The 24187-nt window shown below is 36.8% G+C and overlaps 1 protein-coding gene across 1 annotated transcript in view; it reads left to right on the forward strand.

Annotated features, from left to right (window-relative positions):
- Positions 1-24187, forward strand: part of LOC131481355 (butyrophilin subfamily 1 member A1-like) — an 85132-nt gene that overhangs the window by 57039 nt on the left and 3906 nt on the right. Inside the window, exon 2 of the mRNA XM_058669827.1 lies at positions 24084-24110. Coding sequence (XP_058525810.1) covers positions 24084-24110 — 27 coding nt within the window. The remainder of the gene's footprint in view (positions 1-24083; positions 24111-24187) is intronic.

The raw sequence follows: 24187 nt of genomic DNA on the forward strand, positions 1-24187 counted from the left end.
TTGTTTTCTCATGGTGACAGGAAATATCTTCCAATTCTGAGATTATTTCTTCTCTTTCCTTCGTTCTATTTTGGAGACTCTCCACTGTATTTTTAGTTTGCTCCACTGTGTTCTTCATTTCTGAGATATCAGCTTTCATTTGATTCATTTCCTGTGTGACATATTCCTTAAATTCCTTGACTGCCTGATTTACATGCTTCTTATTCTTGATAAGAAGCTTTATAACAAGTGTTTTGAATTCTGTATCCCTCATTTTGTCGATGTCTTCCTCCATTAACTCTTAAGTTGGCAAAGGGTGTCTCTCCTTTGCAGGGGATTCTTCAGTAACATTCATTTTGCCTTTGTCTCTTCTTTTGTTCTTGGTCATTGCACTTTTGATTATCAAGTTCTTCTCCTTGGGGCAGGTTAATCAGCTCTGTCACCCACAGGTCTACAGCTCAGTTTTGCTTATTGCAGTTGGTACAAGGCTCTTTGTTTGCAACAACTTGTGCCACTCCCTCCACTGAGTTCCAGGTCTGGGTTCTTATGTTAGATTTCCACCGTGGTCTCCATAGCCCCAGCTCATGGTTCGCCACTCTCCACCTCCTGTAATACCATGCTGAGGCTGCACTGCTGTCTGTACAACCCTTTTCCCACTTCATGGTTGCATTAAGTCTCAGGATTAGGGAGATACCAGGTGTCCTACGTAGCTAGGTTGTTGGTGGTGCTGATCTTGCCGGAACCTGTTGGCCATTGTTTCTGAGGGCTACATGGACCTATTTTGACCTGTGCAATGCCATAGTCAATATTATTTTTCTGTGGGACCAGTGCAATGCACTGAGCTCTGTGAGTTCTCCCCAAGTTCAGCACATGCGCAGCTCACTGTTGTCCCTTGCAGTCTTTAATTCTTTGTCACACTGTAAAAAATGGTGCCTGATGTGCCACTACTAGAGTTCTTGATCTGCTGGCCTTCAGGTCTGAAGGCTGCTTGGACCTATCTTGGGTGGAACTGTAGAATGCTGTTCACTGAGCCAGAAACGTGTTCACTCCCAGCTTAGTGCATGCACAGAACTATTTCATAGGCTTTAATTCCCTATACAAAATGGTGCCTGATTAAGCTCTAGTGGGTGGACTGGCCTGTGAAATCTATCCTGCTCCTACACCTCTTGTCTGGGACCTGCTGCTCTGTCTCTGCTCCTGGTCAAATCAAATAAAGCTGCAGGATGTGCAGTTCTTTGTCTGGGTTCACCTCCTGAACTCCCAGTGAATACTCCTTCCCACTTTGTTGCTGGTGGAGTTACAGCTGCCGGTGCATTTCAGATTGTCACTCACTATATGCCTCAGGGGTATTGATCACTGCAACACCATACCATTGTCTGCTGCTATCCTGTTTCTCCAGCTCAGTGCATCACACTGGTGCCCCAGAGAAAACATTTCTGAAATGGCAATCTATGGATTCCATTCAAAATAGGTCTTGGTGGTCCAGCAGACCCAGAACTCCACTCGTGCCACATCAGGCACCATCTTCTGTAGTGTGACAAAGGCTGTGGAAATAGAGTTACATCAGTGAGCTGCCCATGTGCTAAGCTGGTAGCAAAGTAATTTTAGGCTCAGTGCTTTATATTCGTTCTCCAAGGAAGACAGAACTGACATAATACTCTGCGGGTTCCTCCCAAAATAGGTTCACATGGTACACAGACCTGATGGCGAACAGGTATAAGTAATATCAGTACCATTGAAACCCAGTTATTTTGGAAAGCTGGTGTCTCCCTAATCTTGGGCACTGCTTGAACCAAAAGTGGAATAAAGCCTGTATAGATAATTGTGCTGCCATAGCATGGGATCATTAAAGGTGAAAGTGGTGAGTCAGAGGCTGGGGCTACAGAGGGACTCTGTGGTGGAAACCAAGCATGAGAATTCAAGCCTGAATCTAGATAGAGGGAGTGGCACACGTAAATACAAATGAACTGAGTACCAAACTCAACCAACAAAATTGTCATATAGACCTGTGAGAAACACAGCTTAGAATACAGCCCTAATGAGAAGAATCTTCTAATCAGAACTGCAATGACCAGAGCAAAAGAAGAAACAGAGGCAAAATGAATATTACAGAATACTCTACTGCAAAGAGGAAAAACCTCCACCATGCTATGAGTTAAATAAGGAAGGCATCGAGAAAATGGGGATACAGAATTCAAAACACTTATTATAAAGCTTCTTACCAATGAGAAGCACATGAAGGAATTTAAGCAATATTTCACACAAGAAATGGTAACACTGAAACAAATGCAAGATGATTAATTGGAAATTAAGGGCATAATAGATCCAATTAAACATTCAGTGGAAAGTCTCCATAATAGAATGAATTAAGCAGAAAAAAATAATCAGAATTCTTGTCACAATGGTGAAGCAATCAAAAAGTTGGAAGCGGAGCTGGGCAAAGCTAAAAAAATGTATTCAAGAATTAAAACACACTATTAAAAGGCCAAATATGAGTTGTGAGTGTTCCAGAAGGTGTAGAATTAGAAGCTGGGTTTAAAGCTGTATTCAGCGAAATAAAAATTGAAAACTTCTCTAATCTGGAGAAAGAATTGTGAAACAGCATCCAGGAGTAGCATGGAATGCCAAACAGTGTTGACCAAAAATGTTCTCTTCAATTGAACATAAGGAAAAGATCCTTAAATGTGTATGTGAAAAAAATCAATGGACCTAAAGAGAAACCCAAATCAGACTTACAACTTACCTATCAGAGGAAACTCTAAAGACCAGAAGAGAATGGAGTGACATATTCCAGATTCTGAGAGAAAAGAAATGTCGGCCCCGGATAACGTACCCAGCAAAACTTCCCTTTGACTTTGAGAATGAAATAAAATTCTTCCACAGTCAAGAAAAATTCAAATATGCCTCTTCCAAACCTGCCATAGAAATGACACTTAATGATGTTCTCTTTATAGAGAAAAGAATAGCACCTACCAAAACCAAAGGCAAATGTGGAGGGTACTGCAGTAATAGAAGACTAAATAAAAGATCAACCCATTGCTAAAATGACAGGACCAGTTTGCCATCTATTCATATTAATCATGAATGTAAGTGGCTTAAGTGTATCAATTAAACATAATAGATTAGTGGACTCAATCAATAAACAAAACCCATATATCTTTTGCCTATAGGAGACACATCTTACCAACAAAGTTCAGGAGAAACTGAAAGTGAAAGGATGGAAAAAGATATTGCAGGCTAATGGTGAGGATAAACGAGTGGGTGTAGCCATTATTTTATTAGATAAAACGGATTTTGATGTGAAAAACATTAAAAGAGATAAAGTAGGACACCACATAATGATTAAAGCTTCCATTCAGCAAGAAAAGGATGCCTTAATAAATGTATATGCACCGAATGCCAAAGCATCCAGCTATGTGAAACAAGTATTAATATATTTAAAGGGAGAAATTGACTCCAATCCAATAAAAATGGTGGGCCTTAATATCTCATTAACATCAATGGACAGAAGAATGAGACTGAAACTCAGCAAGGAAACAACAGAACTCAGCCAGACACCAGAGTAAATGTCTTAGTTGATATTTACCAAACCTTTCATGCTACAGAGAATACACTTAATACATTTTTCATCAGCACATGGTACCTTCTCCAGCATTAATCATGTTGTAGTCAACAAAGGAAGTCTGAGCAAATTAAAAACATTGTATCATGCATCTTGTCAGGTCATCTCAGATGATCGAAATCAATAATCGGAAACATTCAAGAACATGTGCAAATATCTCGAGACTGATCATTATTCTACTAAAGGAGAAATTGATCAGGGAGGAAATAAAAGGGGAAATTTAAAAATTGCTAGAACTAAATGCCTAGAACCAAATATTAGAACCATCAACACAACATCTCAAGATTTAGGAGACATGATAAATGCAGTGTTAAAAGGAAAGTTCGTGTGAATCAACAATTATGTTAAGAAATTAGAAAACCGCCAAGAAAGTGAGCTAAACTTACAGTTGAAAGAGATACAAAACAGTAGCAAATCAATCCCAAGATTAGTAGGAAAAAGAGAAATAACTAAAGGAGAAAATAAACCAAATAGGGAACAAAAGAATAATACATAAGATCAATGAATCAAAGAGCTGGTTTTTAAAGAAAATCAGCAAAATAGATTCCCCACTAGCCTAACTAATAATAATAATAAGAAGAAGAAGAAGAAGAAGAAGAAGAAGAAGAAGGAGGAGGAGGAGGAGGAGGAGGAGGGAGATGATACACATCAATAGCATCAGAGATGTAAAAGGAAACAAAACATCAGATACTTTGTGTTCTGGCCAGCAAAATCAGTAATGTGGACACGGCGAGGGTCTGGGGATGAGGCACCAACAGAAGACTGGTGATGGTGGAAGTCTCTGCAAAGTCTCTCTTTATTGCCCTTTCACCTCTGCTTGTATATTCTTTCCCCCACAGCTTCATTAGCAGAATATTGGGTACAGATGAGTCCAATTAGACTAGGTGCTTTTAGCCCCAAGCCCATGCCCTGTAATGCTCAGCTTAATGAGTGCTAATCAACTTCTTAGCCCACAACAACTTTGGACATACAGAGAATCATCAGGAACTATTAAAAGCAACTATAATCCAACAAATCAGAAGACTAGAAGAAATGGATAATTTTTGGACACATACAATATACCCAAATTGATTCACAAGGCAGTTAATAATATAAATAGACCTATAACATGGACTTAAATGAATCAGTGATTAAATCCCTCCCAACCAAGAAAAGCCCTGGATCAATTGGCTTCATTGCCAAATTCTGCCAAATGCTTTAAGAAGAACTTACTCCAATTATCCACAAACCTTTTCAAACAATAGAAAGGAATACAATCCTTCCAAACCATTTCTATGAAGCCAATATCATCTTAATGCTAAAGCCAGATAGAGATACAACAGAAAAATAGAACTACAGACCAGTATTCCTGATGAACACAGGAGCAGAGATCCTCAACAAAAACTAGGCATCAGGACCCAATGGTATATCAGGTAGATCACTGGGACTCCTAACAGACTTTGGCAAAATTGATGAACACAAATCAAAGGTACTAGAATACACAAATAACTCAGCTGCTGAGAAACAAGCTGCAAGTACAGTCCCTTTCAAAATAGTGGAGAGGAATCTTAATCACTGATGAATAAATCTAATAAAATATGTGGAAGATCTCTATGAGTAAAATTATAAAATATTAAAAAGGAAATAGAAAAAGATACTGAAAAATGGAGAGACTTACCATGTTCCTGGATTGGCAGGATCAACATCATCAAAATGTCCAAATTAAAAAAAGTAATATACAGATTCAATGAAATCCCAATCAAAAGTACAACATTCTTCTCAGCAATAAAAAAGAAGATACAAAAGTTTATCTGGAAACAAAAGAGTCCACGAATAGCCAAAGCTATCCTGAAGTATAATAATCAAGCTGAAGAACTCACAATTCCAGACCTCAAGACCTACTGAAGAGCAGTGATCATCAAAATAGTCTGGTACTGGTACAGAAGCAGAGAAGAAGATCAAGGGACCTGAACGGAAACACCAGTAGTGAGCCCACACATGTACAGCTAGCTAACCTTAACAAGAATGCTGAAAATAATCCCAGTTAAAAGCCATGTCTTTTCAACAGATACTGTTGGGACAACTGAATAGCAGCCTGCAGAATTAAGAAGCAAGATCACAACCTGTAAACGTATATAAAAATCAAGTATAAATGGGTCAAGGACCAAAATCTGCACCCAGAAGTAATCAAACTGTTAAGAAGAAAACACAGGATGCACTCTACAAGTTATAGAAATAGGGAAAGACTTCTCCAAAAAGATACTGAAAGCATAGGCTGTCAAAGCCAAAATAAACAAATGGGATTACATCAAACTAAAAAGCTTCTATACTGCAAGGGAAATGATTAACAAAGTGAAGAAATCATCAACAGAATGGGAGAAAATCACTGCACACAACACAACTGATAGGGGACTAATACCTAGGATTTACAAAGAGCTTCAGAAACGCAGTTACAGCAAAACAAGCAACACTGTGAAGAAATGGGCAAATGAGATGAACAGACATTTTTCAAAATAACAAATTCAAATGTCTAATAGATATTTGAAAAGATGTTTAGGCTCCCAAGATAGTTAACCACATTGAGATCACACCTAACTTCACTGACGTTGGCCTAATTTCAGAACTCTACATTAACACTTGTTGGTTTGCATTTTGTGAGAAAGGTATTCTCCTTCAGTTTTGGTGGGAGTGGAGGTTAGTGCAACCACTATGGAAATCAGTATGGAGAAAGCTTAGAGAACTCCAAATAAACCTGCTATATGACCCAGGTATGCTATTTCCAGGAATATATCTAGCAGAAATGAAAACTGCATATGAGAAAGGGATCTTTATCCTGTATTTACAGCAGCACAATCTATAATAACAAAGACATGGGAAATACCCAGAGAAGAGTGGTTAAAGAAACTGCGGCACATTATCTTCATAGAATACTACTTAGGCATTAAAAATATTGAAATGCTACCATTTGCAATGAAATAGTTCAAACTAAAGACCATAATGGTCAGTGAAACAAACCAATCCCCAAAGGACAAATACTATATGTTCTCTCTGATATAAGGCAAACTTCATGCGTATGGTATGATCAATGACTCCTTTAGTACTGTTTTTGCTGCAACTCATGGTTTTGATATTTTCATCTTTGTTTTCATTCCTTCAAAATCATTTATTTTCTCTTATTAAAATTTTCACTGACTCACAGATCATGTAGCAACATTGTATTATCCAAGATGGCTTTTTGTTTTCTTTTTCATTTCTTTTAAAAAATTCTTTAGAAGATTTATTTTATTTTTGTTTTTATTACAAAGTCAGATATACAGAGACAAGGAGAGACAGAGAAGATTTTCCATCTGATGATTCACTTCCAAGTGACTGCAATGGCCGGTGCTGCATCGATCCAAAGCCAGGAGCCAGGAGCCTCCTCTAGATCTCCAACATGGGTGCAGGGTCCCGAGACTTTGGGCCATCCTCAAGTGCCCTCCCAGGCCACAAGCAGGGAGCTGATTGGGAAGTGGAGCTGCCGGGATTAGAACTGGGGCCCACGTGGGATCCCAGAACGTCCAAGGCAAGTACCTTAGCCACTAGGCCACCACTACTGGCCCTGCACTTCATTTGTTCATTTACACATTGGTTATTCAGTAGCATATTACTTAATCCCATGGTGCTATAAATTTTTTTAAACTTTATTTCTGTTTGTTGATTTTGCTTTATCGCTTCTTATTTAAGGGAATGTATAATAACTGTGTAATAGAGACTATCATATCCAGATGTGAAGATGCAAAGTTGCATGCATCCTTACTTTCAAATTAAAGAAGGACTATCAATGAATCTGTTAAATATATCTTGATTATGCTTGATTATATACTTCATTACTAACTTCATATTTTAACCAACAATTTGAGAGAAAAATTATATATTGCTCATTTTTCATAATAAATTTGCAAGGTACTATTGGGGGATACACATATTAATGCAGATTATCTGAACACAGAGTTTAAGACATAAAATTTTCTGTGTTCCCTGTCTTTTCTTCTGAGCAGGAAGAAATCTCGTCACTTAAAAATTGGAGGGCTAGCAGATTAAACCTCTGCTGCAATGCCAGCATTCCATATGGTTGCCAGTTCACAACCTGCATTCTCCACTTTGAATCATACTCCCTTCTAACAGCCTGGGAAAACTATGGAAGATAGCTCAGGACTTTGAGTCCTTGGATCTTTGTAGCCATGTGCAACACCAGACCAGCGCCTGGCTTCAGATTAGTATAGTCATGGTCACTGCAGCCATTTGGGTAGTGATGTAAAGGACGGAAGCTATGTTTCTCCCCTCCATCTTAGTCTTCCCCCTTCACTGGAACTCTATCCTTCAAATAAAAATTAAAAACAGATTTTTTTAAATGTAGGGAACATTTTATGTTGCTCAGGCACATTGAATAGTTGGGTTTGCTTTTATACTGGCGTATTTAATAATTGGATTTAATCTGTAAAACACACACACACACACAAACACACACACATGCAGAAGGTTTGATATAATCCTGGACTTTTTTCTGGCAAGCAATTAAATTACTTGATGATCAGGTTCATCCTTTAAAAGTTTGCTTTAAGTTTTATTTGAATAGGCCAAATTTTTTTTAATATGTATTTTCTTGAGCTTTAATAAAATATAATTGCTTTAAAAAGTGTATAAATTTAAGATGTGTTTGCTTATTTGATATATTTGTATACTTGCTTCTCATGTTATTTATAATGTTTATTATTTTCTTTATTGCGTAAGGTTCAATAAGAGTATAGTAACATTTGTGGTTACTTCAGGAATGTACCAGTGGATGGAATATCTCTCTGTCACTCTCTTTCTTTTACTGTCTTTCTCACTCTTTAATTCTCGCTCTAAGACTGAATTTCAAATAAACAGAGTAATTTCTAAAATAAATAATAAAAAAGAATAATAACGAGAAATAGTAGAATTCTCTACTTCAGTGGTTAGCATAGGATTGAATATAACAAAATGTCTTATGTCATCGCAAAACCTGTCTTGCAATTCATTCTTCATTTCATGATTACATTAAATAAGTGAAACACACTCAAACTGTGGATACACTGAATCTTTTATGGAAAAGTAGCCCTAAAATTCAACCATATCACAATGAAGTCTAACATAAATTTTTGAGCGATTCTCACAGAAATTATTACAATTTAATGAATTTAGCTGTTTAGAAATTTTATTTTGAACCAAAAATTAATCCATTAAATGTTCATATGTGAACATAAAAATATATGTGTGTGATTTTAGGATAAAAAGGAATGAAAATTGGCACTAACTGAATATTGCTTTTTTTTTTTTTTTAGGAAATGGCTATAAAATGTTAATACCTACACTTACATTCGTCATTTTAATTTTTTTATTATGCATTGCTATTTTTTTATATATATGCTGTAAAAAATGGAAGAAGAACGGTAAGATATCAAAAATTGAATGTAAAAATTATGATGGAATCAAATTTAGTCTTAACATGTTACTTTTTTTTTTAGGAAAAACAGTGTAGATCCAATCCATATAAGAAAATGATGTACATTTTCATTGATAAAGTTGTAATTGAGGAAATAACAGAAACCAAGATTATTTAGAAACTCGAGGCAAATTTTATCCTACGTCCAATTTTCATCTTGTCATGAATAATATCTGTGTGCTAGGATTTATAGCCTCATGCAATCTTCTTTTTAAATTATTCATTCCTCATTATATTGCTAAAATTTTTGATGTCTGTCTTGAAAGGTTACTGTCCCTCACTGTTTGTGATGAAGCACAATGTCACATTTGGGAGAATAAATTGTCCAGGAAATGATGGAACTTTCAGATTACAGAAGTTAGGAATTGAGGCTGTCAACCTAATAGTCATTCAGTGCAAATCTGCAAGCATCCATGTAGGTTGAAACAGATCCCTGCCTGGTCAAAATCCCAGTAGGGACCAGTAAGTTGACTATAGCAAAGGTAATAGACTCGGAAGCCATGCTCTGATTCCTGATCCAGAACTCCTAATCCAGATACTGAAACAGTAAGTGTGTGCTATTTTACACCTCTAAGTTTGTAGTCAATTACAGTAATGGATAACTAATATAAATGTAATTTATATACATTATATATAAAGTCATATATTTAATATATACTAAATTATATATATCAAATAATAATGTAAGTAATTTAATATATTTTAACATATATATTGAGTAATAATATAAATAACATATTTAACATATATATTAAATAATGATATAAATGTGTCTATAATTATCCTGGAAATCCTGAAAAATCAGAATGATTAAAAGTAGAAACATGATCATTATAATTAACATTGTAATGTTTTGAAATAACTGATTTTAAGAACATATTCAGCTGTTACCAAAGAACATTTTGTTGAAAATAAACTTTTATACATGATTTCATTGATGTTCCCTTATTTTTAAACTACAATGAAATTATCTCAAATTTATAATAGTTTTTTATTTCATAATAGTTAACTTATTCAAATGTATTTTTTTTAAATATTTGTGGGAACAGTACAGTGGCTCAAAAGGCTAATCCTATGCTTGAATGTGCCAGCATCCCGTATGGATACTGGTTCCTATCCCAGCTACTGTACTTCTGATCCAGATCCTTGCTTATGGCCTGGGAAGGCAGAGAAAGATGGTTCAGATGCTTTGATCCCTGTACCTAAATGGGAAACCCAGAGGGGGCCCCTGGCTCCTGGCTTCAGATTAGTTCAGTTCTGGCCACTGAGGCCATTTGTGTAGTGAACCAGCAGATGAAATATCTTTCTGTCTCTGTCTCTTACCTTCTCTGTGTAAATTTGCCTTTCAAATAAAAATATATGAATTTTTTAAAGGTTTATTTATACATTCAAATGTGGAGTTAGAGAGAAAGATGGAAAGATAGACGGGCAGAACTGGTTGTAATAGCCAGAGCTGAGCCAAGCCAACAGAAGCCAAGGGATCTATCCAGTTCTCCCACAGACAGCCAATGTTCCACTATTTCTACCAGGCAATTAACGTGGAGCTGGATTAGAAGTAGAGCAGCCAAGAGACAAACCAGCATCCGAAGGACATGCAGGCATTGGAAGTGGCACCTTTACTGACTATGTCACAATGGCAGCCCTTAATATGGTCTTTAAAAAATATGTTTTTATTGATGTGTATGCACACATTTGCACACACAATTAATTTTTTATACTTTGTTGTTGGTTAGAAACACTTGAATTATGTTGAATCTTCTTGCTTTAATATTGAAGTATTTCATCATTAAGAAAAATATTTATTAGATTTCCTAATGTGTAATATTAGTTGGGCTTAATATATTTACCTCTATTTCTAGTTTCTACCTTTTTGCTATTTTGTATCAAGTATGCATCTAGTTAACTTTTGGGATCTAATAAAATTATCATTCTTCTATTTACCTATTACTTTGGAAAAACTCTCTGTTTAAAGTTTTTATTAATACACAGAGAACAGAATTCGTGCTGTCTGTCTAGTTCTAAGGCAACAACCACACTTCCTGCCCTCCGTTGTTCCTTTCCATTCTCCTCTTGTCCTCATGTGTTTGTAAAGAAGTAATTTTAAATTCATTTTATAGTTACAGACATAATTTTCTAATGATTGTAATATCCAATAAGTAGGAAGACTATGTAACATTTGACTTCTTCATCATTCTTGCATTTATGACCATACCTACTTGTTGAAGCTATCTAATCTCCTAGTACATTGCTGTATGAACAATATTTTTATTGAGCTCTTTTCATTTATGTTTATAAATATCACTTGTTCTTCAACACCTATCCAATTTCATTTATGTAAGTCTAGAATAGAATGATTCTATGGGATTCCAGCTCAGTGGCCTAGTGGCTAAAGTGCTTGTCTTGCATGTGCCGGGATCCCATGTGGGATCTGGTTATCTTCCTGGCTGCTCTACTTCCCTTCCAGCTCCCTGCTTGTGGCCTGGAAAAGCAATAGAGAACAGCCAAAGCCTTGGGACCCTGCATACAAACAGGAGATCTGAAAGAAGCTCTTGTCTCCTGTCTCCTGGCTTCAGACTGGCTCATTTCTGGCTGTTGTGGCCACTTGGAGTATGAACCAGTAGATGGAAGATCTTTCTCTATGTCTCTCCAATCTCTACATCTGACTTTCCACTAAAAATAAATTAATCTTTAAAATGATTCTATTATAATGATTTCTAAAGCTCATGGTGTCTCCCAGCTATAAATTATGAAGCCTTGGACAAGGTTCTTATATTTTGTTGATCTAAGATAATATAACTACTAACCATATGTTAATGAATCATGATTAAGACACACAATAGTTAGGTTTAGAAATGTGCAAATAATAATATCTGGAAGTTGTTTCAGTTTTTTATGATTTATTGATTGATTAATATGCCTTTGCTTTCTAAGACATAAGGGCCAAACAGCTTTATTGCTTTTGTTTTCATTTCAGGCTCACCATATCAAGCTGTAGGTAAGACTGGGATATTAAGCTTTTCCAAAACAATAATAAGATATAATCAAATGTATAAATAACCACAAAGTAAAACATTTTTATTCTCTATAATTATTGTTTATTATCACTTGTGTATTAGTTTGATGGGAATTTCTTCTAAAAACATTCCAAATTCTGTGCTTCCAGTACTATAGGTGTCTCATAGCTCTATAGGATATAAGCCTGAAATCAAATTCTAAGACAGTTGATTCTTCTGAACCTAATGAGAGTCAGTATAATTAATCCCCTATAACATGCGATAGTTCACCCATAATTATCAACATTGCTTGCTTGGTAGAACTTTGACTTTGTTGTCACAAAGCTGGTTCCATTGTCTTCTGACATTCTCTTTCCTTATTATGACTTTCTGTGAGTCAAAATATATGTGATAAGCTCATCCACCATAGGGGATTAGATTATGTCTTTATAACCGAACCTAGCTAATCATACCTGCAATTAGTCTACTTTCTAATAAGATAATTTCCAAAAATACTAGAGGAACAGATTTCAATAAATTTTCTGAGGGACACATCACAACTCACAGCAACTTCTACTTACTGATTGCAATATCATGTATGTATATAAATGAATTTGCACAAAATTAACACATCTCTGCAGAAACAATAAAATCATAAAACTAAAATTAATATCCACACAAAGCTTCCTTTGTGAATATTCCAATATTAACCTCCTTTTTTATAAATAAGACTACAGTCATAGCCATTAGCTAGTTGGAGCATGGTTTGAACAGTGTAGATGATATTTAAAAGAAAGAAATATGTTGCAACACACTTACTGGAGGTAGAACATGATAGCAATTAGATTTGGATGTGATATGTGTTCAGTTGCTGAATGAATGTTGGTATTCAGTACAGGAAACACAGAAGGATATTTCAGAAACTCCCTAGCCAAAATATATTTGTTGACTAAACAGAGAGAGAACCAAGACTCCACTATATGATGCCTATAAATACTTGCTTCAATAATAAAGGTGTATGTACTCTAAGATTTGAGAATGGTGGGCTGTAAAAGTTACACCAGGAACATGGATAAGAGAAATGAGCAAGAATACCTATCCTCAGCTCAGACAACATAGTCTTGTAACCAAAATTTGTGAGAGCAGGCAAAGACAAACATCTATATGATAAAAGGACTGAATCAACAACAGATAAAACAATACAATATGTACATCTCAACCAGACTGCTCAGATATATACAGAAAATAATATAAGATCTCAAGAGGTAGACTTTAACTCAGTAATAGAGTGCAACTCCAACATCTTTTTCTTTTTAAAGTACAAATCATTCAAACAGAAGTTCAGCAAAACTACATCACAGTTGAGACATACTGTTGAGCAAATGAATCCAAAGACATTTATGGAACATTTCACCAAACAGTTCAAGGACAAGCATTTTTTCCCAATCAGTATGTAGACCATGTATTAGTCTACAAATTAAGTCTCAGTAATTTAAAAAAGTGAAAAATAAAGCATGTGTCCTGCCATGCTACAATGGAATAAAACAAGGTATCAAGGACAAGAAGAAAGTTAGAGCATTTACATTGAATGGAAGTTCAACAACATGCTAATGTGTGATCACAAGGTCAAGAAATTTAAAAAGAAATACATTTTTTTGAAATTAACAAAAATGAATGACACGGTATAACAGAAAATAGCATGACAGATAATAAAAAAGAAGAAAACAGAGAGAAATTTATAGTATTAATTGCTTATGTTGAAAGAGAAATTGTTCAATACATGAACTGATAACACATCTTAAGACTTAAACAAGGAAAAACAAACAAATGATACAGCAGCCATAGTCAAGAAATAAAAAATAGAGAAGAAAAAATGAAATGAAAGCTAAAACAAAGACTAAGGTTTCCTTTGATATTTACATGAGTATTGCGTTTAATTTTTTAGAGAACCAGCAGAGTGAACCTGGTAAGATTTTCAAATGCTTTTCTTTCTGGAAAATATTTCTTCATTTACTATAAGGCCCTTTATGACAAGATTCATGTGTGCATGTAAAAGGACTCAGCCAGATTCATTAAGACACAGTAATTTATAAAGTTTGCATTTTAATTGAGAGTATCAAAACCTGGTATTTATAAAAACTCTGAAATTTGTATTGCAATTGATATCATATAGTCTAAAATATATTCCTCAGTTAATCATTGTATGCATTAGAAATTATTCTCATTTATGCTATCCATCTGTCAAGCTTAAGCTTTCAAAACAAAACTTCCATTTCCACTCAATGATAATGACATTTCAAAACTTATATCTCCTAGTATAAATATTTATCATTCTGACCATATCTGAGTACACTAAGCATAATGTATTCTAATTGCATGCATGTTGACCATCACATTAACATGAGGCTTCCATTTAATGTTTCAGAAAAACTTCGGCGTGAAAAAGGTAAGATACCCTAAGGCTTTTTTTTCATTCATTATTGCTTAGTTTATTTTATGGCCATCTCTTGACAGGTCCTCCTGAGTTACATTCCTGTGTCTGCTTTCTGCTTGGGACTTTGCCCTGCTCTCACATGAGAGAACTGACAAGCTTTTATTTTTCAACATTGGATCACTCATCTCTGGCTGTTGTGGCTCTTTGGGGAGTGAACCAGTAAATGGGTTGTACATTTCTTTCCCCTTGCTGTCTCTCTGTATCTTGTTTGTGTAAATAAATATATGTGAATGTATATGGTTATTTCCTCAAAAGATTTAGATATAGAAGTCATAAGCACATATGTATTTACCTCAAAGATCTCTCTCCATATATGTCCCTAATATGTTAAGTCAGAAAGATGTATTTATGTATATAAAATGTGAAAATATTTTTACACATACATGACTAAATATATATTTATACACATAAAGATTTATATCTTAAATTAAAATATATATATATATTTTCTTCAGAGTTTTATGTAAATAAATCTTTTTTAAACTTTTTAAAAAAAATTTTGAATAATCTTACTTAGTTGATTTTGGTACAAAGGGTCAAGGGCTACAGGGTGAAAGTGGGTAATACCATGGTTTCCACAATAATACCATCATCTTCCCCTGTATCTGGGGTTAGGGAAGTTAGAAAGGGAAAAGACCCACCCAACCTCCCACCCATCCCAGATCCCCAACGGGAGGCACGCTCTGAGGGTCCTGCTCAAACAGTTTTGATAGTTCAACAGGTCTGGATTGCTGCCAATCTCACAGTTCCAATCGTAATGAAACCTATTCAGAGTCCACTGGCTGACAGTCTCTTCATGGTTGGGGTTCTAAGATCAGCAGTTCAGTTGGAGGGATCTCCAAAGAAACTTCATCTGAGATGATCCCAGACCTGATTCTTGCACGAGTTTGCTAGTACACAGTACAACGCTGTCTGTCACACCAATCAGCTTATGTACATGCTGGTCCTTCTGATTGCTGGGTCTGTTCTGTTTCCAGCCCTGTCTTCCTCGTGAACCAATGGGTGTTGTAGTCCAGCTCGATCCTACCCACTTCATACTCGGTCCTCATGCAAACCAGCTGGAGCTGCAGCCTTGTTGGGGTGACTCCCCATAACCCCCCATGCATGCCAGTATGTACCGTAGGCTTGTCTAGTATGTCCCACATCCCATTTAGCTCTCGCACATGTCAATGGGCATTGAAGCCTAGTTCAACCCAACCAACCTACTATCCAGCCCATGCACTTACTGGCAGGTGTCTTTCTGTCTAGCCACCCCTGCCCCTGACCTGGTTTTCGTGCTATCCAGTGAGAGTGGTAACCTCGAGGGAGGTTCCCACTATCTCCCTTCTAGGCCACACCCACTCCCAGATTATGCACTGTCCAGGTAGTTCTGGCATTTGACTTGACAGAATTAGCTCCCAATGCCAGCCTCTGTCAGCTAATGCTGTGGCTAAGCCCAACCAACCCTCACTCACTCTAGTTTTTGCTTGCACCAGTCGGAGCAGTCAGCCCACTGTGGCCCTTCCCTTATCTAGCTCACATGAGGCCCACCGGTGTTATAGCCATGCTTAGTCTGATCTGCCCCCATCCCGACTCATGCTTTCCAATAGAACTAATTGTCCCGCAGGGGAGGCCACATTTCCCTGTCAGCTTTGCCTCCCCTCAGCCCCCCGATCATCACGTGCTGTTTAGGCACTGCAACCACATCTGGTACAGCTCATCTCACCTTGGCATTCCTTAATGTGTACTGGTCTGCCCCCAGCTGACCTGGCTCGACCCACACTCTGTTCTGGTGCTCGAACTCACCAGCGGTTGATGTAAACATGTTTAGCCTGGTCTGCCCCCAGTCCATGCCATGTGTATGCCAGTGGGATAATTTCCATAGCCTGTTCTGGGCTGTTTCCTATTGTGCTTCTTGCGCTTACCTGCAGGGTCTGTGTCCTGCCAGAGAAGTTGTCCAGGCTCCTCCATCAGAAACTCTCCCAGTGCCAAATTTCGCGCATACCAGTGGGTCCATGAGCCAGTCCTACTCAATTCACCTCCTGCCTAGCAGGAACAGTAGCTTTTCCTGACTGTTCTTCAATCCAATCTGGTTCTTACTGTTGGATGTTTCAAACCAGCCACAGCTCTTCCATACCCCCATACAGCTCACACATGGTTCAGTAAATGATGAGACCTAGCCTAGTCTGTCACACATTTACCCTGGTCCTGCAGAGCACCAGATGGTGTTGGAATCTGACCTGGCTTGGAGATTCCAGTCCCAGTCCACACTTGCACCAAGTGAGATTACAATCGTATCCTGATCAGAACACAGCCCCAATTCCAGCCCATGCGCTCATTGGTGGGAAACTCAACCCAGCTAGAGTGTCCTTTTATCTCCCCTACCAGGCCTATTCCCAGCCATACATCACGTGCAGGCCAGTGATTACTCTGACACAGCTTGGCAGAGCCCCTCGCTTGTCTTGGCCCCTTAGATGCTGTGGCTTAGCATCCCTATCTCACGCAGATCAGTAAGTGCAAGGACCTACTTGGCATGACCTGTGCTCCTACCTGACTTCTGTTGTTTCTTGTGAGTTAAGGTTTGTTCAGCCCTGTCCATTCTGCTCCCTTCCAGTGGCAGCCTGGCCCACCCCACATCCTGTTTTAGAGTGCACATTCAGGTGCTGCTGCCTTGACCTGCCCTGACTATTGTGGGTTCCTATACACGTGAGAGATGGCAGGTGGAATGGTCACATCTAGCTTAGTCCATCCCAACCCCAGCTTGCGAGCTAACTTGGGGGACTTGTATTTCCACAGTTTTGGGCCCACACAACCCCATAGAGTCTACCACCAGACCAAGTTCTCTCACGTGCTGGATAGAGTCTTGACCCTGCCAAATGTGACCACTGCATCACCCCACCACTCAGTCGGCTAATGATACCCAACACTGCCAAAGAGGCCCCCATTCATAGCTTTGGTGTGGGCTGGTGTGTGGCGATCAGTGATGCTCTATGCTAACAGCCTAGCTCTGTATTCCTAACTGGGCAGGTGAATTTGTCTAACCCAAATTTTCTTCTGCATGCTTCCCTCCAAACCACCAGGTCTCAGTCCCGATGCATGCCTGAAACTTTCATTACCCTGTAACTGAGAATCACCCAAAATTCAATTCTCACTTACGCTAAAACTGGCCTTAATCATGGATGTCTCCAGGAAGAAGCTACATTTATTAAAAACCCCAGAGTTTGCCGCCGGTGGCCAGCAGGCAAAGCCTGGCACGACTTGGTGCACTGGCTGCCCTGGGGGAGGCTGAGGACTCATTCACTGCCTTCTGGCAGTGTCTTTGGCATGAGTCCCCAGCATTGGGTCCAACCCATCAGGGGCACCAACCCAGAGCAGCCACAATATAGGGAGCTGCACTTGCCCCAACTCCAAGGCCTGAACCCCTCCCAAACTCACCCAGCTGCAAGATATAAGCAGCAGGAAGAGCTAGGAATTTTAACCCAGTTCTCAAGTTCCCTCATAGCAGACTAACCCTGAAGAAAGAGCTCTCTTGGCTCCTGGGGGAGGCCGAGGACTCATTCACTGCCTTCTGGCAGTGTCTTCTGCGTGAGTCCCCAGCATTGGGTCAAACCTAGCAGGGACACCTTCCAAAGCTGTCACATTGCAGATTTTTATATAAATAAATCTTTTAAAAATCTGTGAGGCATAGGCAATAAATGCAAAATTGACTGATGCATTTACACCAAGATAGGTGCAAATATCTGCACTTCAAGTACAAAACTCAACAAGCAGAAAAGGAAACTGACAGGATGGGAGAAATGCTTGCAAACTGTGCAACTGATGAAGGATTAGCATCCAGCATTTACAAAGAGTTCAAGAAACTGAACAACAGCAGAGCCAACACTCTCGTTAAGGAAAGGGCAAAGAAGACCCACAGCCTTTTCCCAAAGGATTAATTAGAATGGGCTACAGTCTCATGAAGTGTTGCTGAATACGGTGAACCATCAGTAACATACAGACCAAAACCACAATGAGGTTTCACTTCACGCAGTAGGAAAGGCACTTCTACAAACATATATATGTGTGTATAAAGATTCATGTTATCAAGGAGGTAAGGAAATAGGCATACTACTCCACATTTGGTGGCAATGTAAAGCTACATAACAGTTACTGATTTTGTCCATGTGGTATCTTGACATTTACACGAGTTTTCCATTTTATTTGTAGAAGAGTTGCGGGTTGAAAATGGTAAGTTTAGAGACATATTTTCTCTTTCTTACAGAATCTTTCCTCGTTTATGTTATGGCCCCTTTTGACAGGATTCATGCATGCATGTAAAAGGACTCAGCCAGATTCTCTCAGATACTGTCACCTGAGCACTTCATATTTTCATTTTTGCAGTAAGAGTATCAAAAATCTACTTTGAAAAGCAGCTTTGAAATTGGCATTGTAATTGTGGTCACCATGTAGTCTAAAACATATTCCTTCAATTTAACTTTGTCCCCTTTAGCCGGGCCATTTGCTTTTCCCTATCCATCTGTCATGCTTCAGCATCAAGAAACCAAATTTCCATTCTGTTTCAACGACAATGGTATTTCCAACTTTAAGCCTGATAGTGCATAGTATTAATCATTCTGAACATCTCTGATTGCACCAAACGTTATGTACTCTAACTGCATACATGTTGACCATCACATTAACATGAGGCTTCCATTTAATGTTTCAGAAAAACTTCAGTGTGAAAAAGGTAAGATACCCTAAGGCTTTTTCTCTTTCATTATTGCTTAGTTTATTTTATGGCCATCCCTTGACAGGTCCTCCTGAGTTACATTCCTGTGTCTGCTTTCTGCTTGGGACTTTGCCCTGCTCTCACATGAGAGAACTGACAAGCTTTTATCTTTCAACATTGGATCACTCATCTCTGGCTGCTGTGGCTCTTTGGGGAGTGAACCAGTAAATGGGTTGTACATTTCTTTCCCCTTGCTGTCTCTCTGTATCTTGTTTGTGTAAATAAATATATGTGAATGTATATGGTTATTTCCTCAAAAGATTTAGATATAGAAGTCATAAGCACATATGTATTTACCTCAAAGATCTATATATATATGTGTCCCTAGTATGTTAAGTTAGAAAGATATATTTACGTATATAAAATGTGAATATATATTTACACACATGAATAAATATATGTTCATACAGCTATAAAGATTTATATGTTAAATTAAAAAATATATATTTTCTTCAGAGTTTTATATAAATAAATCTTTTAAAAATCTGTGAGGCATAGGCAATAAATGCAAAATTGACTGATGCATTTACACCAAGATAGGTGCAAATATCTGCACTTCAAGTACAAAACTCAACAAGCAGAAAAGGAAACTGACAGGATGGGAGAAATGCTTGCAAACTGTGCAACTGATGAAGGATTAGCATCCAGCATTTACAAAGAGTTCAAGAAACTGAACAACAGCAGAGCCAACACTCTCGTTAAGGAAAGGGCAAAGAAGACCCACAGCCTTTTCCCAAAGGATTAATTAGAATGAGCTATAGTCTCATGAAGTGTTGCTGAATACGGTGAACCATCAGTAACATACAAACCAAAACCACAATGAGGTTTCACTTCACGCAGTAGGAAAGGCACTTCTACAAACATATATATGTGTGTATAAAGATTCATGTTATCAAGGAGGTAAGGAAATAGGCATACTACTCCACATTTGGTGGCAATGTAAAGCTACATAACAGTTACTGATTTTGTCCATGTGGTATCTTGACATTTACATGAGTTTTCCATTTTATTTGTAGAAGTGTTGCGGGTTGAAAATGGTAAGTTTAGAGACATATTTTCTCTTTCTTACAGAATCTTTCCTCGTTTATATTATGGCCCCTTTTGACAGGATTCATGCATGCATGTAAAAGGACTCAGCCAGATTCTCTCAGATACTGTCACCTGAGCACTTCATATTTTCATTTTTGCAGTAAGAGTATCAAAAATCTACTTTGAAAAGCAGCTTTGAAATTGGCATTGTAATTGTGGTCACCATGTAGTCTAAAACATATTCCTTCAATTTAACTTTGTCCCCTTTAGCCGGGCCATTTGCTTTTCCCTATCCATCTGTCATGCTTCAGCATCAAGAAACCAAATTTCCATTCTGTTTCAACGACAATGGTATTTCCAACTTTAAACCTGATAGTGCATAGTATTAATCATTCTGAACATCTCTGATTGCACTAAACGTTATGTACTCTAACTGCATACATGTTGACCATCACATTAACATGAGGCTTCCATTTAATGTTTCAGAAAAACTTCAGTGTGAAAAAGGTAAGATACCCTAAGGCTTTTTTTCATTCATTATTGCTTAGTTTATTTTATGGCCATCCCTTGACAGGTCCTCCTGAGTTACATTCCTGTGTCTGCTTTCTGCTTGGGACTTTGCCCTGCTCTCACATGAGAGAACTGACAAGCTTTTATCTTTCAACATTGGATCACTCATCTCTGGCTGTTGTGGCTCTTTGGGGAGTGAACCAGTAAATGGGTTGTACATTTCTTTCCCCTTGCTGTCTCTCTGTATCTTGTTTGTGTAAATAAATATATGTGAATGTATATGGTTATTTCCTCAAAAGATTTAGATATAGAAGTCATAAGCACATATGTATTTACCTCAAAGATCTATATATATATATATATATGTCCTTAATATGTTAAGTTAGAAAGATGTATTTATGTATATAAAATGTGAAAATATATTTACACACATGAATAAATATATGTTCATACAGCTATAAAGATTTATATGTTAAATTAAAAAATATATATTTTCTTCAGAGTTTTATATAAATAAATCTTTTAAAAATCTGTGAGGCAATGGCAATAAATGCAAAATTGACTGATGCATTTACACCAAGATAGGTGCAAATATCTGCACTTCAAGTACAAAACTCAACAAGCAGAAAAGGAAACTGACAGGATGGGAGAAATGCTTGCAAACTGTGCAACTGATGAAGGATTAGCATCCAGCATTTACAAAGAGTTCAAGAAACTGAACAACAGCAGAGCCAACACTCTCGTTAAGGAAAGGGCAAAGAAGACCCACAGCCTTTTCCCAAAGGATTAATTAGAATGGGCTATAGTTTCATGATGTGGTGTTGAAGATAGTGATCCATCAGCAAAATGCAATGCAAAACCACAGTGTAATGTCAGCACACCATTGAAAGAATGACATTTGTAGAAATATAAATATATATATGTTTGTGCATGTGTGTATGTATATGGACATTTTCACATACATATATAAGTACACATACACATATAGACACATATGCATCTATATGCATATATATCTGTTTAGTAAAAGATATACATGTATATATATTTTAAAGAATAATGTTATCAAGAGTTTATGGAGACAAGTATACTACTCCATTTATGGTGGCAATGTAGAGATATACAACCATTATAGAATCCAGAACAGTATTTCACCATATACTTGAAAATAAATCTATGATATGTTTTAACCATATTACTCTTTGAAATATGCTCAAAAAATGAAATAAGCATATGAAACCGTTACCTCTGCATTCTTGATTAAAGCTTCATAAAAAAGAATAAAATGCTGACTTAAAAATTATTTAAGTTGATGGCAGTCTTGCTAGCTAGGTTAGCCAGTCTCAGAAAGATGTGTATCATATGTTTCCTTCAATACATGACCGTCAGTGCAGAATACAAAATCAAATATGTGTAGGGATAACTGATATTTTATGATATAATTATTGTAGTCTTTATTTACAGTCATTTGTATTGTAGTCTTCAAGCATCACACTTGTTGAATATTATGGTTAGTCTTGATTTATGCCTATGAATTTGAAATGGATTACAATTTTGTTTGCAAAATGTAAGAGGCCTTTGAAAGAAACTTCCTGTTTTACATAGTTACTGAGTGTGATAACTTACTGATTTAGTTTAGCTGAAACGTTGTGCATTCAGATTGACTTTTTTCATTTTTCTATTCATCATCCAGTCCTTCGGGTCTAGCAATCACATATTGACAAGACTTATTTCTTTAATGTTTATTTTAAAGTCAAATTACACAGAGTGAAGAAGAGAGAGAGAAAGATAGGAATGGAGTTGGAGAGAGAGAAAAAAAACATTTCAAATCACTGAATCTCTCCCTAACTGCTTGTAATGATGGGGCTGGGCCATGCTGAAATCAGAAGTCTGGCATACCATCGGATTCCAGCAGGATAGCATGGGCACAGGGACCTGGTCTTTTTCCACTGCTCTCCGAAGCACATTAGCTGATAAGTCTATGTTTTAGCAGCCGGTACCTACAACAACCCGTATGTAATAGTTTTAGTATTTCGTGCATGAGAAAATACAACTGTTGTGAATCAAAATATAACTTCTTGCATTGAGCAGTTTATAGTCTTATTATTTAGATATTGTATGTTCAGTTACATGAGTTTTCCTTTTCAATACCTTGATTGATATCGGTAAAATTTTAGAAGTTTTTTGATGTTTTAATATAGTGTTAGATTTATTTTTGGACATCTTTTGTCTCTTTCACATTATCTCTCTTGCTCTATTGCTCTTACAGCTTGTAGTTCAAACACTTATTTATCTTCATTTTTATCTTACCTAGTTATCTTCATTTTGGCTTTTTAAATTTTTCTTATGTTAATTTTCATTCTTATCCTCTCACTTGACATCCCTTCATCCCCTTTGTTTCCTGTGCTACATTCTCTTACGCTTCTGTCTTGCAGTTGGTTGTTATAGCATTTTTACAAATTTCTTAGATGGAAAAGATTAGTTTAAGGCATTTGCTTGCATGCACTCAATGAAAATTTTCTTAATTTGCATTGTATAAAATACATATTCTGCAGAAAAGTGTTTATTTTTCCCAAGATACTGTCTTATTCTTAGCATAAATTCCTGTATGTATTGCAGTTTATACAGTTTATATGCTAATAGCAAGTGTAACCTTGACATATTCTACTTCAATCAATGGCATATATTTTCAAGTAACCCAAAGTCTTAAATATTCTCACATGATTTTATCTGGTAATTTTGTCTTTCCAAAAATAATAATCATGACTATTTTTATTTTGTCCACTGCTTTACAAACTGTTATCTCATTAATTTAAATAAATTCCATCAAAAATCTATATCTGAGAATTAAGAAATTTTCTTAGCTATTTCTGTATATTTACTGTCAAATTATAAAAAAATATGAAAGTCCTGTGAATTATTTGTTGAAAACATGCATTATGGAAAACAAATTTATAAATGTCAAATCTATTGCACCAAATTAATTATGTTTTTGTTCAGTGTTGTAAGATTTATGAATCACACACTTTTATTTAACTCTCATTTATTTGCATATTAGATAAACTTCTAATTGAAGTTTCCTTTGGAAATGTTTAGGGTTTTCTTTCAGTGCTTAGTGAACAAAAAATGGTCCACCCAAATGTGTAGATTCACAATGTATATTCTTTATTCTTTGTAATGTTAACAAAACTTACCTCATGAATATATGTTTGTACATTTTGTTTCAGATATGAGAAAGACTCAATACAAGTTTTGTAAGTAATTATTATCAGAACCCTCACTCCTATGTCTGTAGTGGGTTTAGTCCTTATCGAAGAACTACAGCAATATT

The sequence above is a fragment of the Ochotona princeps genome, chromosome 1 (assembly GCF_030435755.1).
Source record: "Ochotona princeps isolate mOchPri1 chromosome 1, mOchPri1.hap1, whole genome shotgun sequence".
In the NCBI taxonomy this organism is placed as follows: domain Eukaryota; kingdom Metazoa; phylum Chordata; class Mammalia; order Lagomorpha; family Ochotonidae; genus Ochotona; species Ochotona princeps.